This window comes from Leptodactylus fuscus, chromosome 11 (assembly GCF_031893055.1).
Source record: "Leptodactylus fuscus isolate aLepFus1 chromosome 11, aLepFus1.hap2, whole genome shotgun sequence".
NCBI lineage: Eukaryota > Metazoa > Chordata > Amphibia > Anura > Leptodactylidae > Leptodactylus > Leptodactylus fuscus.
The window spans coordinates 76,932,255-76,948,683 of NC_134275.1; the positions used below are offsets into that span (position 1 = coordinate 76,932,255).

A 16,429-nucleotide genomic window follows, 5' to 3' on the forward strand; every position below is an offset into this window, starting at 1 on the left:
CAGGCGACACGTGATTGGACGCTCCTTCAAAACAAACCCGACAGAACCACCCTGGTAACCAATTAGAATGAAGAGCTTCAGGTTGGGCGGGGACTCGGGGACGCTCTAGTGTTTGGAAGCCGCTAGAGGAGACATCTTTGTGGTGGTGAGTGCGTATGAGGTAAAGGCGAGATGGTCTTCAGTAAAATGGCGTCATACGTTGCCAGAAGTGGTCACATGACCCGGGCGACATACTAATCGGTCAGTATTGTGTGCTATGGTTCCTGGGATTAGAGGGGATCACCACACGTAGACGTTGATGTCTTCAGAGGTGAGTTCTGCAATCTCTGCCCTTTGTTGGGTCCAGCGCTGGCTCCTCCCCCCGCCATGGGGCGTGAAGTCTGCTGCAGGGGGAAGGGGAAGTGACGAGGAGGAGACAGGACGAGGCGGGCAGAGGCTCAGCAGCTTTGTGCACAGCTCTGACGGCCCATCTCCGCACTCACAGAGGCTTCCTCCGAGTGGCAGCTCCAGCAGGAGTCAGTGAGTACCTGCCTGCAGCTCAGTCACGTGGTTGCAGTTCCTTTAGGTTCCCCTGGTCAGCAGGAGGACCTCCATACTCCTTCCTCACCACAAGCTTCTCCTCCAGTAACTTCCATGGCTAGCCTAGGACTTTCTGTTGGTCTCTTGAGTTAGAAGTGATTCTTCTCAGACCTCTGAAGAAAGCTAGAAGGATAAGCGGTGTGATAAGTGGCGCCCTACCTAGGGTTGCATTTATTCTGCAGGTTTGGTTGGTGCTAGAGACGAATGGAGATGAAGTTACTCGGCAGAAAGTTTTACTTGTGAATTCTTTGTTGTAAACTTGTGATCAGTCAGGATGTTACTGAGACTATAAGATAGGAAGGATCTGGGGTCACATTCGGAGGGGGCGGAGGTCTGCTTCATGGGGTGAGGTCGGGTACGTCTAGTGAAGGAGGCATGTGAAGCCCCGCACCCCAGGGATCCGTACCGGCTACCTTCTACAGCTTATATACATAGAACAGACAGAATCCCCTCCGCCATTGTCTTATCTGGGTGGTAGGATACACCGATGGCCGCTGCCATGGACTCTTCTTCATACAGAAATGGTCAGAGCACTGGCACGTAGAGAACCGTGCAGGAGTCAGGAAAATACCGCACAGCAAGAAAGCATTCAGGAATACAAGGGTTAATAGTTTATTAACATTAATGAAGAAGAGAGAAATGTAAACCCCATCAATATTCGGGGTGACCTCTGCCCTTTGCCCTCCATCAGTTCTTCTCGGTACTTGCAGACAGTTTTTTTCGCAGAACTGGGCAGGGAGGTTGTTCCAGCCGCCATCTTGGAGAACTAAGCCCAGATCTTCTGTGGTTGTTACTTGCTCCAATCCGTCTGTCTCTCCATGTCATCCCAGACAGACTAGGCGATGATGAGATCAGGGCTATATCTGTGATGGCCATATAATCACTTCCAGGTCACACCAAATATTGATGGGATTTACATTTCTCTCTTCTTCATTCACTTTGTTAGGCCCAGTTCACACTTGCATCTTGTTTTCCATTCTATGATTGGCCCACATGGAGACCGGAGACCCCACTGGCTATAATGGGGTCTGCCCAATGTACAGACTGAAATCACCAAATGAGAAAGATCTCAGGACTGTTCTGTCTTACAGGTCTGTGCTGGAGTCGTCTCTGTTGCCTTCATTGACAAAAATAAACTATTAACACTTTTTTTTTTTTACCTTTTTTTCTTTTTTGTTAAAACTTCTTCTGCAGGGTCCTGTATGTTGTGTACACAGGTTATGGTATATGCAGTCTGTAGTAGTGCAGTCTGTAACACAAACTCTACAAGATCTGTCAGTAAGCAGAAATGTACAATATAGTAGAAAGCTACAGAACTTTATATGATGAGGTGAATAAAAGGATTGTCCCGGCACCTGAGTAAGAAGGAAAAATGCTAGAAAACAATAAAAGAAGAGACCCTCCCCTTGTCAATTCTGCAAGGCTCCCGATTCAGTGCTTCTTGGTCCCCTGGCAGTCTCTGTACTGGCTTTTAAGCGGTGGCGTCCTGACATTTGACCATTGTTTGTGTCAGGTCCTCACACCTGCAACCGGAAGCAGGTGTATGTGTGTATATATATATATATATATATATATATATATATATATATATATATATCTATCTCCGCACCAGTATAAGCATAGGGTACTCACCAATGGGAAAAAGATCTGTCCTGTCCAATATAACTCCAAAAAACATGCGGCACCGCGAAGCGTATATGCGGCACAAAAGTAACGGAGGTTTATTGCCTCATGCTGTGACATTTCAAGCCTCCTTCACTTTTTGTCACTATATACTCTTTGGTGTGCTGCCTATATATATATATATATATATATATATATATATATATATTTATTTATTTATTTATTTTTGTAAGCGATTGGATGTTCTCTATAGAAAGCAGTTCGTCAGGGCTCCTGTGAGGCAGCTTCTGATACAGCGTCCTGTCTGTGGGATATGGCGGATATATAAACCACACGCTGGCTGGTAACATCTGGTCAGGAGTTCTCCAATTTTTTTTAGAGCAAATACCTAAAACTAAAAAGTAAAGTATAAACTTGGCCTAAGGCGGCAGGTCTTACATGTTCTCATTGTCGTTCATATTACACATGTGCACCCAGATTCTCTGAGCACAGAACCATAAGAACTCCGAAATGATCCAAGTTGTGTCTAGCTGCACTATGGGGTACCATGAGATGTGACTGTAGTATCACCTTCTAGTATAAGTAAGCTATTAATGACCGCTAGATTTGGCTGGTCTAACACAACGGTAATGATTTTACAGTCCAAAAGTTGCTCATCAGCAACACAGACACCCGTGAACTTCCACACACGCCTATAGAGTTCTATGGGAGAGTCTGTGCAGTGCTGTGAATTCACGGCCTTTGTGGGCTTCCATTATGGCCGTGTAAGACCAGCCTTAGAGATAAGATGTCTTCAGTACTAACCTGGAGGAATACTACATGTTCACCCGGGGTTAGTCTGTACAATCGCCAGGACCCCCTCCATTTCCATGTATAATTCTAGGCTGTGTTGTCTCCCTGCAGGTAATTATGAGCGATCGTAGATCGGACACAAGTTCTAAGCGGAAGAGGACGACGCCACAGAAGCTGAAAAACAGAAAACTGTTTGCTGTCTCTGAGCATGATCTAATAGAGGTAGAGTATACAGCGTACACTCCCCGGGGCACCAACTAAATAGTATGTGAAGCCAATGACTGAGACGGCCATAGAAGAGCCAGAGGGCGGCAGAGCAGGGCATCTATACAATCTGTCCACACATATAACACAATTTGGGGCAAGATCTGCCTATGAATTTCTCTATCACAAATCTGCAGTGTTGGCATGCCTGACATGGCCTTTTTTTTTTTTTCTTTTTTTTTTTTAAATGTAGATTGTGAGCCCCACATAGAGCTCACAATGTACATTTTTCCCTATCAGTATGTCTTTTTTTGGAATATGGGATGGAAATCCATGCAAACACGGGGAGAACGTACAAACTCCTTGCAGATGGTTTTATGCCCTTGGCGGGATTTGAACACCAGGACTCCAGCGCTGCAAGGCTGCAGTGCTAACCAGTGGCATTCCCGCTACATGTGAACATATCCTTACAGAAAACCTTAGTTCACAGCTGAGTATTTTCTTCCATATATGTGTATCAGCTGCTGCAGAACTTCTTGGAAAATAACGGTAGATTCACACAGGAGGAAGCTACAGTATTAGGCATGTGGGTTAGATATTACCAAATCACAAATACTCTACTTACTGCAGAAGTTTTTCACACAGAAATTGACCTTCTCTGTGCTTTTGTAAACCTGCAGCGTCTTCACTCCTGTTGTGCAGATTTTTCCTCTTTTATTATAATGGGAGGAAAATCAGTGACAAATCTACATAAAAAAATCTGGATTTTACACTTGTGATTTTGCAATGAAATTTTCCATGTCTGGACTATACTTGAGGGAGCAATGCCTGTCCAGCGTGAATTGATTGATATGATAATAAAGAAGTGTTGCAGCAGCTGAGGCATATATTGTGATGTTCTGCAGGAACCGGGAGATGACGCTATATATTGCAGACTGCATGAAGAACTTTTTTTTAGAATATATATATATATATATATATATATATATATATATATATATATATATATATATATTATTATTATTAACAGTGCATGTAATTTGTCTGAGAATTTTTCCACCCAAATTTTGGGTTGATTTAGTCCCAAAAAAATTAATATATGAAAGTCTTATATGGTTAACCTGGAGAAAAGAAAGTGTTAGACTTTTGTGTGTGCTGCCTGATACCCGGAGACGGCTCACATTGGGTCTCTGCCCCCTTGATAAATTCCTCTTTTCTTAGCCAGTGCCGGTGGTTCCAGCCGTCTGCTCTTCCCTGCCTGGGGGCCGTTCTCAGACATTATATTTCTGCCCGTAACGGTCGATGATCCAGGAAGCCGATCTGTGCCGCTGTACTTTCATTTTCACTTTGTGATGGTGCCGAGGGGTTTGTGTGTTCCCCTTTAGAGACCCAGTCACTTTCATAACCAAAGAAACAATCCCCTCATACAATGGTAGAGGGATGGCGCTGTGAAGTCAGTTTTGCATTTTCCTTTATCACGTTGCAGGTTAGACATTTTGAGGCAGATTTCTAAAAACTGTGTTAGACTAGGTGCGGTGCTGTCCACAAATGTAAGCTATGTGGGGTTGAACAATTTGGTTGTCCCCATACAACAGTGATGACTGCAGCATGTAAAAGGCTTTCCTAGGAACGTTCCCAGTCACTCCCCACTTCTTGTCCTATGTATAGAAGGCAGATGAATGGCCGGACACTTTGGCTGACCTCGATTCCTCCTGACTAGAGATGAGCGAACACTGTTCGGATCAGCCGATCCAAACAGCACGCACCCATAGAAATGAATGGAAACACCTGTGACGCCGGCCGTCGGCAAAGTCAGCGTCACAGGTGCTTCCATTCATTTCTATGGGTCCGTGCTGATCGGATCAATGTTCGCTCATCTCTACTCCTGACCCCTCATCTAGAGAGGGGTATAAGCTGCTGCCAGACTTGCCTCCCCTTACCGCCCCTGCATCCTCATACTTTACCCTTGTCATGTTGATCACAGAACCTAATACCTGGATCCCAAAAGGTGGGAAGAGGGAGACCCCGTAAACTGCCAATAACAAATGAAGGAGAAACCCCAAAACGAGGAAGGGGGCGACCAAAGGGAAGTTTGAATAAAATATCTTCTACCGAAAAGGTGAGGTGTCCTGACACAATGTATTACTGTAAAGGAACACTAAACTCACAACATGCACAAAAAAGTAAACTGCTATCCGAGGTTTTCCTCCTCGTTTCACTTTATGGTATTACTGTGTATCTGATATTCTCATTGATTTATATACTGAGATCTTCTTTGTGTCCCAGGAGATCGGTCATGTCGGCCACACTCCTCCTCTTCACTGCGTGGATGTAAAGCTCTATTCACACAACCAAGTTCATGGCTTTGCCCCTTTGTCATGGCCGCTTTGCACTTCGGTGGTCTGAATAGAGCCTCAGACGACTGGCCGGAGTAGGAGCCGCCCTGTAATGCCGTCAGTCAGTCTCCAGGTACAGATGGGGTAGATCGTAAGGTAGTTAACCCCTGTGGTCTGTGTGTTTCAGGGCCGTGCAGAAAACTGCAGGCTGACAAGCCGTGAGGGCAGCCATTTTCTTGTTTACTTTTTCGTATTCATTTCCAGGTTTAGTGTTCCTTTAAGTCCTCACTCTCTCTACATCTGCTGCTCCTCCTTGATCACTCTCTACTTCTCAGCTTGGCCATACACTTTAGGTAACTGTCAGCTGAGTGCTGTCCTGACCCCCTCCCCCCATTCACATGTATATGTTCTGAATGGGGAGAGGGGAATAGAAGCTGCTGACCTGAGAACAAAAGGATCAGGTGTATTTATATCCAGCATGCCCGATCTTTCTCTTGCCTGATATCTCCGGTTGCAAGGCCCCTATACACATTAGGTGGTTCGTGCCGGTGACTTGGGCAGGTTCAGCTGACTAGTAAGTAATGTGCATGGCCAGCGTAAAGGGGATCTGTCACTGGGAAAAGTCACTTCTAACTGATCCCATCCTTGCAGAGGCCTTAGAAAGTCTATTCCACACCGACATTTAGTATGTAGATCGCCTCAGGGCTCATTCACATCTGCGCCCGGTCTCCGTTTATACAAGTTTCCATTTCCTGAAACTGGACAGTAGACTGAAACCTGCCGCCATTTTTCAAACCCCTTAATGTGAATGAGTCTGAATAGTGTCCGGCCGTGAGCGTTTTGTGCTCTCCACGGTGAAACTGTTTTTCTTTTAACACGAGGTCGGACATGCAGGACTTTGTGTCCGGTTTAAAAAAAAAAAAAGTTTCGCCGCGGAGAGTATGAAACGCTCATAGACGCTCACGGCCGGACCCGGTCTGACAGGTTTCCGTCCTCTGTCGGCAGAAGACAGAAACCTAAGTACGGACACTGAACGCTGGTGTGAACGCAGTGTCAGTGGTTTCTGAATAAGTCCGTGTTTATTCATATGGTGATTAGACTGGTGCACCATGCATCGTGCACCCTCTTTGCTATTGTTTCCTATGGGCTCAGGTGACAGGATCCCTTTAAGATGGGACAGCCCTGTAAATTAAGATGTCCCACCTGTATAGTGCACAGGATGATGATGATGATGATGACTCAGCTTCCTGTTTGCACACACATAGGAGATAATAGCAGGGACGAGTGCTGCTGGGAACTTCCTGTGCTGGCTGGAAGCTCATTAGCATATGAATATAAACTGACTTCTTCAGAGACCACTGAGGCAATCTATATACTAAAGGTCGGTGTGGAATAGACTGTCTAAAGCCTCTGCGAGGATGGGATTAGCTAAAAATGACTTTTCCCAATGATAGAGCCCCTTTAAAGAGGTTGTACAGGATTAGACAAACATGGCTGTCGTCTTCCCCTGTCCATGGGCGGTGTCTGATATTGCTGTGCACCACTGATATGATACAGCACCAGATGCAGCTCGTGGACAGGGGTGTAGCATTGTTTCTAGGAGAAAGCCGCCATGTTTTTCTAATCGTGGACAATTCCTTTAAAGGGGTTCTAAATATTTTTTTTCAAAAAGGGTCAGAATGGTAGAAAGACTAATAAGCCACTCTCTAGGCGCTCTCACCTCAGCTCATTCTCGTCTCTGCTTCTTCTCTACTTTGTTTTATTTTATTTTTTTTATTATTATACCATTCTGACCAGTTTAATAATGGGAGTCTGTCACCAGGACCAGCATATCAGCCCAGTCCCAGATATAGATAGTCAGGTTCACCGGTATTGATCGCTGCTCTCCGCTTGTGAATCGGCGCCTCGGTTGCAGCTGTTTTTGTCAATCTGTAAATGAGCAATTGCGGTGCGCTCACTGCTCCAAACAGTAATATCTCTGCAACGGAGGCTGCGATTCACAAGGGGAAGGCTGCATTAGATTCAGGAGACCCTAACCTATCTATCTGTGGGGCTGACAGGCTGGGTTCAGGTAACAGGATCCCTTTAAGATGGGACAGCCCTGTAAATTAAGATGTAAAGTACATAATGAGTTTTTGTGGTTTTTCCGGGGGTTGAGCTGCTGGAGTTTTTGCATTTGTTCAGGTCATGTAGTTCCTGACGGGATTTCTGAAGCCCTGAACATGGCTGCAGTATCAGCAGATGATGGGGGATCAGCTTAGTCCCTGTTCTCAACCTCTCCAAAATCCTGTACCCTTACTGCAGCTATGCTCAGGGCAGTATTATACCCTGCCATGGCCTCACCCCCTCAATCTCCTTAGATGTATTGGCCATGTTGATATCCAACTGCTTGGTCATTCTCTTCCCCCGAATCTCCCCGTGGGCGAGTTTCATGTATGTCCTCCCTACACATTACAGAGTTGGCTGCTTTGTCTGATATTCTTCTGACAGATTTTTGCCTGTACTTGTATATAGAAATAGTACTTACACTTGTATATAGAAATATTTATCGAGCGCTGTAACTTTTCATGCTGATATAGAAGAATATTTCTTAGTAAAGATTTGCTGCGTTGAAGACTGACCCCATGTTCCAGTCTCCTTGTGTTCCCATAGAACAGGTCATTGGTATAGCATCTGATTCCTAAAGTGCATGAGCCGGCGAGGTAAGCGGCGAATCTCTGGCTATTCGTAATATCTATATTGTGTCTCCCTTATATTCTACAGTCGTCCGACTTCTCCAGGGCAAGAGATGGAGAAAACCAGGACAGCCAGCTGTGCTTGTCACAACTCCCCGAAACTCTACACAACCGAGAGAATGTGCCGAAATCGCTCCATCAGATGCCGTCAAAGAAGGAAAGCCTGACAGAAACCCCACAGAACAAAGAAAACATGCCTGGAAAATATTCCAGCGGAACAGGAACCGTACATAGAGGTAGAGGACGGCCGAAAGGGAGCAAAAATAAGACCTTCCCCGTATCCCCGACTAGGGTGAGATTACCGCACCTTCTTGGTTCATTACTTCTACATTACGAGTCTGTTATGGGTTGCTGCCATCGTTTTGTGCAACAATCCCCTTATGATAGACAGATGGGTACAGGACGGACCAATACGAGTGCTGATCTCATGCAGCTACTGTAGCTTTTTGGTACAAATTTGCTATTAAACTCTTTTTTTCCTCCATAGGTCTACTCAGTACGTGAGGGAAAATCACCAGTATATAGCCCCAAAAAGGAAAATGATACGAAACAGCAGAATGGACTGACCCCACACAGAGGCAGAGGGCGACCAAAGGGAAGCACAAAGGTCCGCTTGTGTCTGGCTAGGACACATAGACAGTGCTTCAATAGACTGTTTGGCTTTCTACTATCTAGACTTTCACAATTTTGGTATTTTACAATGTGACATAACCCGTTACTTATTGCATTGTCTTCAGATAAAATCCGTTGGTGATGTTATCCCAAAGAGATCAAGGGGAAGGCCAAAGGGCAGCAAAAACAAGAAGCCCTCCAAAGCGGCTCTGATGGTGAGATCCATGTCATAATGGCCGTCCTTTGTTACTGTGACATGTAGGTAGCCTCTACATCGCGTTGCTCATACCTTATCCTTGTCCTATTGCTCACAGAAACTAATACCAGGATCCCAAAAGGTGGGAAGAGGGAGACCCCGTAAACTGCCATTAACGAGTGACGGAGAAACCCCAAAACGAGGAAGAGGGCGACCAAAGGGAAGCTTGAATAAGATACCTTCTGCCAAAAAGGTGAGGTGTGCTCAAAAAAATGTTACGTAACGTCCTCAGGCAACATTCATATCTACTGCCCCTCCATGATCCCTGTCTGCTTCTTAACCCCTTATAGTATCCTCACGTTCATACTTGTTAGGCAAAGGGTGTCCATTGCCTGTACATGACTGTCCATGTGACCAACATTGCTATCCCAGGCTTTAGGCTCCTGCAGTCACAGCTTTGAACCCCTAGGGGGCAGAAAAATAATTTGTATAAAGATCAAGGTCATAGTTCTTCATTTGTCATCTGCTCCACAGCCATAGATAATAGGCTTATACGTAACTGTGAGCCGCACATCTCTGTAGACACCAAGTCTTCCGGAGAACATGACGTACCTACGGTGGCAGTGTGGGAAGGTTATCTATGCCAGCATGGAAACTTCCTAGCCTTCAGGTTTGCAGATTTTCGTGACTTCAGCATTCTTTTTCAGACAGTTCTTTCATCGGGGACTCATGAAAAAAGGAAACGGGGGCGTCCAAAGAAGATTGTCCTGCACCATAGCACAGCAATGCCCCTAACCCCAAAGCGTCCAAGAGGAAGACCAAAGAGTACTGGGAGCCATGCAGTGGCGCCAAGTAATTTGGTAAGAGGCTGGAAGTGGGACAGTATATTGTATTAAAGATGGCAATGGTGTGACAAAGCAGTCAGCAAAGTCCTGAAAAGGTTGTGGTATCCGAGTACTTACAGGGTGTTTGTGCAGCACAAGTTCAACCATTAGTGTTTGTAAATGGCTTAGAATTAGAACGTCTCACCTATCCAGTGTCTTCTAGCTCTAGGCCCCACCCCGGGAAACCTCATCAGTCACGAGAACAAGATCCTGTATACCCATATCAATGCAAAATGATTGTGTGCGGTGTCAATGAGCCCGCTTCGGTCTCTGCATTCATATGGCGGACATAGGACTTTTATTCTTCTGACCGGGGATGGGGGGTCTTCTCCCTGTCAGTGACTTAGTTTATGGTTTGTGATGTGACTAATAAGTGCGATCTTGTCCTGAGAAGGTCTGGTCTAGGTTATACACCGAGCCATCTGCAGGTCCTTATGAACTAGTCATGTAGTGTCCTGCCCCGGCTCTCTGTGGCCACTATGTATTAACCCTTTATATTTACCTAGAGATGAGTCCAGCTGGTACATCTTGGCTTCTTTGCGCATCCGTCTGAGGTGTGGCACTTGTGCACTGAAGCTGAGATGTATTGCGTTAGTTTGAGGAGAAGCTGGGTAAGTATAAAGGAGACCTGGGGTCTGAACCTTCACCGGAATGATTCATGTAAATTGATCGCTGGTGTAAATTCACGTGGCCAGTGCTCCATTGACTGTGGCATCTGTTCTGAGTGTTACTTCCAGACACCCCTGACAAAAGTTTCTCTTCCCTTTCACCAATGTAATCTGTTGGCTGAGAGCTGAGATGTCTCCTCCATAGCTGTAGAGACTGAGCAGGTTCCTTGCAGAGGACAAGCCATTTTCTGACTATTTTTTGCTCCGTCTTTTGCAGCTGAAGCTTTCAGAATACTACACAGACCTGAAGGATGAAGAGGATGAGGATGATGATAAGGAGGATGATGAAGACGAGGAAGACGAATCTGATGAATAAACAGCAGCTGTGGGAGTGATTCCTCAAAGAACTGGTAACCATCTACCTATAATGTAATCCTGCCTGCACGCAGATATCTCTCTCCATGACCCTGTATAGGGGAACAATGGCGCAGTACAACATTTAGGTTTTTAGAGCTTTCCACACGCAGTTCTATCTGGTATAGAGTAAAGATTCAGAACTTGCATTTCATCCATTGAATTCACTGTAGTCACATGTGGTAGTCAGGTGTGGCATCACTGTATCCGGCTACTGCATGTGACCACTGAGGCTACATGGTGGGCCACTGACATCATCATTGAAGTGCCTCGGCTCATCTAGACTCCAGTGTGGCCCCCGTCCACCAAGTGTCAATGTTATTTGTTTCTAACCACTTTCTTTGTACTGAAAACCCCTTTAAGAAGAAAAGTTTGGCTGGACACAAGTGTGACTACAGGATCCGACTACCCAGGGCTGTCTTATGGTCTGTTACCCTGGGGATTCATAGGTCTGCACACTACCTGTAACGTAAGGAGCTGTCTAATCAAGCCAAGTTCCTTCATCTTCCATTTACATAAGCCTGTAACTAAGGAACGTTACGATGCGGTGTTGTCAGATGGATACTGTGTATTTCTATCTCCTTCTTCTATAGCAGGGGCAGGGAACGTACGGCTCTCCAGCTGTTGCAAAACTACAACTCCCAGCATGCATACTGGCTCTGCTGTTCTTGGAACTCCCATGGAAGTGAATGGAGCATGCTGGGAGTTGTAGTTTCACAGCAGCTGGAGAGCCCAAGGTTCCCTACCCCGGTTCTATAGTGACATTTTTGTTTTTATATAAGGGGGGACATGTCATCAGTATACCGTATGTACTCCAGTATATACAGTATTTTAGTAGCGCAGCCTCAGACTTTGGGCTATAACTCCTTGGGATTGTCTTGGAATAGAGGATGGAAACTTAAGGTCTTGCTTTTGTCATTCCCCCAGTAACTTCTTCTTCTTCTTTTTCTGCAGGAAAACATTTTGGTGACCAGGACCCAGCAGAGCGACCTTAGAAGATCCAGAATGGAGGACGATGTCTTTTGTAGTGACAGGGCAGTATAAGGATGTACATTTTGATGTGTAGTGATGTTTTTTTCTTTACGTTGTGTGTAGCCGGAGCAGGCAGCCTCAGATATTCTTTTGTTAACATTGCTTTGTTATTTGCTGCCGAAAATATCATTTCTACCAATGTGAATTGTAACGAGGTAGAGTTTTGCTTCTTCCCTCTCTTCCATAATATCTCTGATGTAGTCAAGATGTTATTTCTTTTCTCTTTCTATTCAGTGACTAAATGAGCTCGGCTTCTTACGTGTTCAATTACATTTTGTTCCGAGGACGCTCGGGGCCATTCACGGCCTGAAGGACCGCACGGAAACCAACGTTGTCTTGCGTAGTTATCCAGGCACCTTCCGATATTGCACATGTACCCGGCCAAGCGAGCGCTCCCTGACGGACAAGCAGGATTCTGCACTGACCATTATAATGCAGGGCGGTCTTAATGGGGGGTATTCTATTAAAAACAAGCAAACAAAATAAACTACAGAAAAAGAAAAAGTTTGAAAGTGATACAAGTGCATTCTGGGGTGAGGCAAAATGTAGGCGAGGTTCTGGGAACCCCATTGGTGGTTATAGTGCAGAAAATGGTTCACGACATCATTCAGAGTCAAAGAAGAGTCGAGTGTCTAGATACAGTGTCTACGGGAATGGACACGACGCATTTCAGGTTCAGCTAATGAATGTCGGGGGGGGGGGGGGGGGGGGTCTCAATGGTTTTATTTTAGATGAAATGTGAAACATTTTAGGGTCAGCCCAAGGATAGCGGAGTAGCCGGAGACGCCAGTGGGTTTTTATTCTGAACTGAATGTGACGTAAGGGTCAGTGAGAAAAATGAGTGGACGGGGAATCACATTTTTTTTTTATTGAAAATGAAATGACAAATAGGAGCAAAATTCAGTGACTGAAGACACATGAGGTTTTAATGTAATGTGATCAAACAAACACGTTTCAGAGTCAGCCAAAGTATATTGAGTGGATGCGAGTGTCCATGGTTTTTGTTGTTGTTGCCAGTAAATGAGGCATTTCATGGTCACCCAAAGGGCCCAATGGTTTGTAATGTAAATGAGGCAGAACAGAACATGTTTCAAGATCCACCAAGAATATTCAAATGGAAAGATAAGATTAGACAATCCTCTAATAGTCCCACAGTGGGGGCCTCCATTGTTTTTATTGTACATGAAGATAAACCTAAGGCATTTTTAGGGTCCACCTGTGTGGCTGGGGTCACTAGTGGCTTTTAAGCGAAACAAAACAGAACGCAATGTATTTAAGGGTCAGCTGAGGAATGTTTCATATATCGGGGGGGGGGGGGGGGGTATAAAATAGTGGTTTTACTTGAACTAAAATGAAATATTAGACATTGAGGGGTCAACCAAAGGATAGTTAAGTGGCTCAAGGCACAAGTGGTTGTAAGGTAAATGAAATAGAGCGCAACGATGGGAACGCTGATGGATTTTATAGCAGATGAAAGAACACAAGGCTTTCTAGGGTCCGAGGAAGAATTGTCGAGTGTCTGGAGGTAGAAGCCGTTCTTGTTGTAAGAGAAAACAGCACACGATGTCAGCCAAAGAATCAAGTGGTTTTAGTGTAGGCAAGACACCATATTATGTCAATCCCGAAACGTCTACAGTAAGACCACTTCTGCCTCCTGCCATTGGGCTATGGTACATTGTCCGCACCGCAGCGGATGTGCTTAGACCTAGTAGTTGGAGTTGTATGTATGACAACAGGTCAGCGCTGTGGTTAGTAGTCGTGTGCAGTCATCTACATCATATTTATACAGACGGGGGCACCGCTCTTCACCTTTGCCTTGTCACTTTTTGCTTGTTTGTTTTTGGTAAATGACCCCCATTGACAATGCAGTGAGTATACAGAGCTACGAACATTACAAGTACACCTAGGTCAGTACAATAAGAGATAGTGAAGTCTTACTCCAACTAATATGGCAGTTTAATGTGGATCCTATAGAGCACTCGTGAGATGTTAGATCTGGTTCAGTGTGCGACATCTGATGTCTCTAGAGGGGGGATGTGCGGCGGTACATGTGCGATATCTATACACGGTTATATACTGATTGTCCAGATGTGCTGGACACCATCGTTTCCCCACATTCGTGAATGACCCCAGTGCCCAGTTTTTGTTCTGTGCTTCTATATTATATAGTGTAGTGTCTTGTAATCGGTTTTACAAAAATAAAATGTCAAGTTAATTTTTCTTCTTTGTCGTGGAATCATTTTGTACTTACACAATCCAGCACTACAAAAAAACAAACCATGAATTCTTCTTCCGTAGGTCTTATTCAGGGGCCATTCTGCTGCCTTATTATTTGGACCATATGATGGCTGCAAATCTCATCCAATAACAAGTTATTAGAATTGCAGATCTGCATTCATGATACCAAACTTACCAGCTCTCCCAAATGGAGAGACGCCCCATCCCCACCGTTACAGGCTGCTCCAACTTAAGGTCATTGGTGTCATGAGGACACGGATGAGTTGCCTACAATAATGACGTAGGAGGCCGGCCACTCCCTGCTTCAACATTTATCCTCTTTTTTACCCTGGAGCTGCAGCCACGACATGAGGAAATCCCTTACATCGCTCCTGAACCTCCCTGCAGTCTCCAGAACAGCAGGACCCCTCTGGTATTACATGGCTCCTATCAAAAGAATGGGTGAGCTGATCCTAGGAGGGGGGATCTCTGCTGAGGCTTATACGGAGGTGGGGGGGGGGGTATTTTTTTTTTTCTATAATGTGGAAAGATGCAGGACTGTCCTGCAGTGAAAGAGAGTCCCCATTACCCAGGAGGCCCAGTACAAGTTCACTGTTGGCCCTATAGTTAGTGACCCCTCTTATCTCCTCTCTACGTGAATCTAATGGGGACTTATCAGGTTCCTTAACAGCTTTAAATTGGGATATTTTAGCCTTTAGATATTGATTACCTATACTTAAGATAGCTGATCAATATCAGATGAAGGATGAATGGCTGGTACTGCTTCATCATCTGTTTGCTTGGATGCTGAGCGGCGGTAACCCAGTATGGCTGTAGTGCTCATCCACTGCTTGAGGCTGCTGTGAGCAGCTACTAGTTGGGATTTTGGATGTTGGACCCCAACATTTAAGATCTCATTCACATTACGGGACTGACCCATGTTTTTCGCACAGTCTCCATGTTTATCAGCGTGTGCGCCCTTATTTTATGACATGGTACACACATTATAAATTAGGTGCATTCTCTGGGGTCCGTGAGACTCAATAAATGGTCCACGCCATGTCCTTGCTGGTACAGATATTGTAGTATTGTTTACACCAGGGGAAAGTGTTGTGCAGGGGACAGAACTGAAGAAGTCGCAATTTTGCCCAAGAATTGTAACCTTTATTAAAAAAAAAAAAGTGACTTTTTTTTTCCAGGGCTTGCACTCCCATTTTCTGGAGTACAAACCATGGTAAATCCGCTCCTATATGTATATCAGCAGGACATCTAATGTGAGGAGTCAGGACCCGCCAGCTGGCTCCACAACACTGACGCTTGGTTTTTGCTCATTGGGACAAGGTGAGCAAAGTGCGGGGTTGAGCCGTGACCCGCTGTAGGTCCGGGATTCTAGTACTATGCAGGACATGCAGCGGGTCTTGGCTCCACCCCGCACTCTCCTACCACGGGTGAAGACGTCACAGTCTGATGGTATTCTTCTGACCACGAGTGGAGACGTCACAGTCTGATGGTATTCTTCTGACCACGGGTGGAGACGTCACAGTCTGATGGTATTCTTCTGACCACGGGTGAAGACGTCACAGTCTGATGGTATTCTTCTGACCACGGGTGAAGACGTCACAGTCTGATGGTATTCTTCTGACCACAGGTGGAGACATCACAGTCTGATGGTATTCTTCTGACCACAGGTGGAGACGTCACAGTCTGATGGTATTCTTCTGACCACGGGTGAAGACGTCACAGTCTGATGGTATTCTTCTGACCACGGGTGAAGACGTCACAGTCTGATGGTATTCTTCTGATCACGGGTGAAGACGTCACAGTCTGATGGTATTCTTCTGACCACGGGTGAAGACGTCACAGTCTGATGGTATTCTTCCGACCACGGGTGAAGACGTCACAGTCTGATGGTATTCTTCCGACCACGGGTGAAAACGTCACAGTCTGATGCTATTCTTCCGACCACGGGTGAAGACGTCACAGTCTTATGGTATTCTTCTGACCACAGGTGGAGACTTCACAGTCTGATGGTATTCTTCTGACCACAGGTGGAGACTTCACAGTCTGATGGTATTCTTCTGACCACGGGTGAAGACGTCACAGTCTGATGGTATTCTTCTGATCACGGGTGAATACGTCACAGTCTGATGGTATTCTTCTGATCACGGGTGAAGACGTCACAGTCTGATGGTATTCT

General features: G+C 45.4%; 1 protein-coding gene across 2 annotated transcripts; it reads left to right on the forward strand.

Annotated features, from left to right (window-relative positions):
• The first annotated feature begins 397 nt into the window (after nt 1-397).
• On the forward strand, nt 398-14,235 carry LOC142185132 (uncharacterized). Of its 2 annotated transcripts, XM_075260389.1 has the most exons (10): nt 398-519; nt 3,106-3,216; nt 5,183-5,317; nt 8,298-8,561; nt 8,757-8,876; nt 9,007-9,096; nt 9,196-9,330; nt 9,785-9,937; nt 10,847-10,979; nt 11,938-14,235. In XM_075260389.1, exons 2-9 carry the CDS (start codon nt 3,112-3,114, stop codon nt 10,943-10,945), a joined length of 1,101 nt encoding a protein of 366 aa, XP_075116490.1. In that variant the 5' UTR covers nt 398-519; nt 3,106-3,111; the 3' UTR covers nt 10,946-10,979; nt 11,938-14,235. The 2 variants fall into 2 exon arrangements, with proteins under 2 accessions (XP_075116490.1, XP_075116491.1); XM_075260390.1 differs by lacking the exon at nt 5,183-5,317.
• The last annotated feature ends 2,194 nt before the right edge of the window (nt 14,236-16,429 follow it).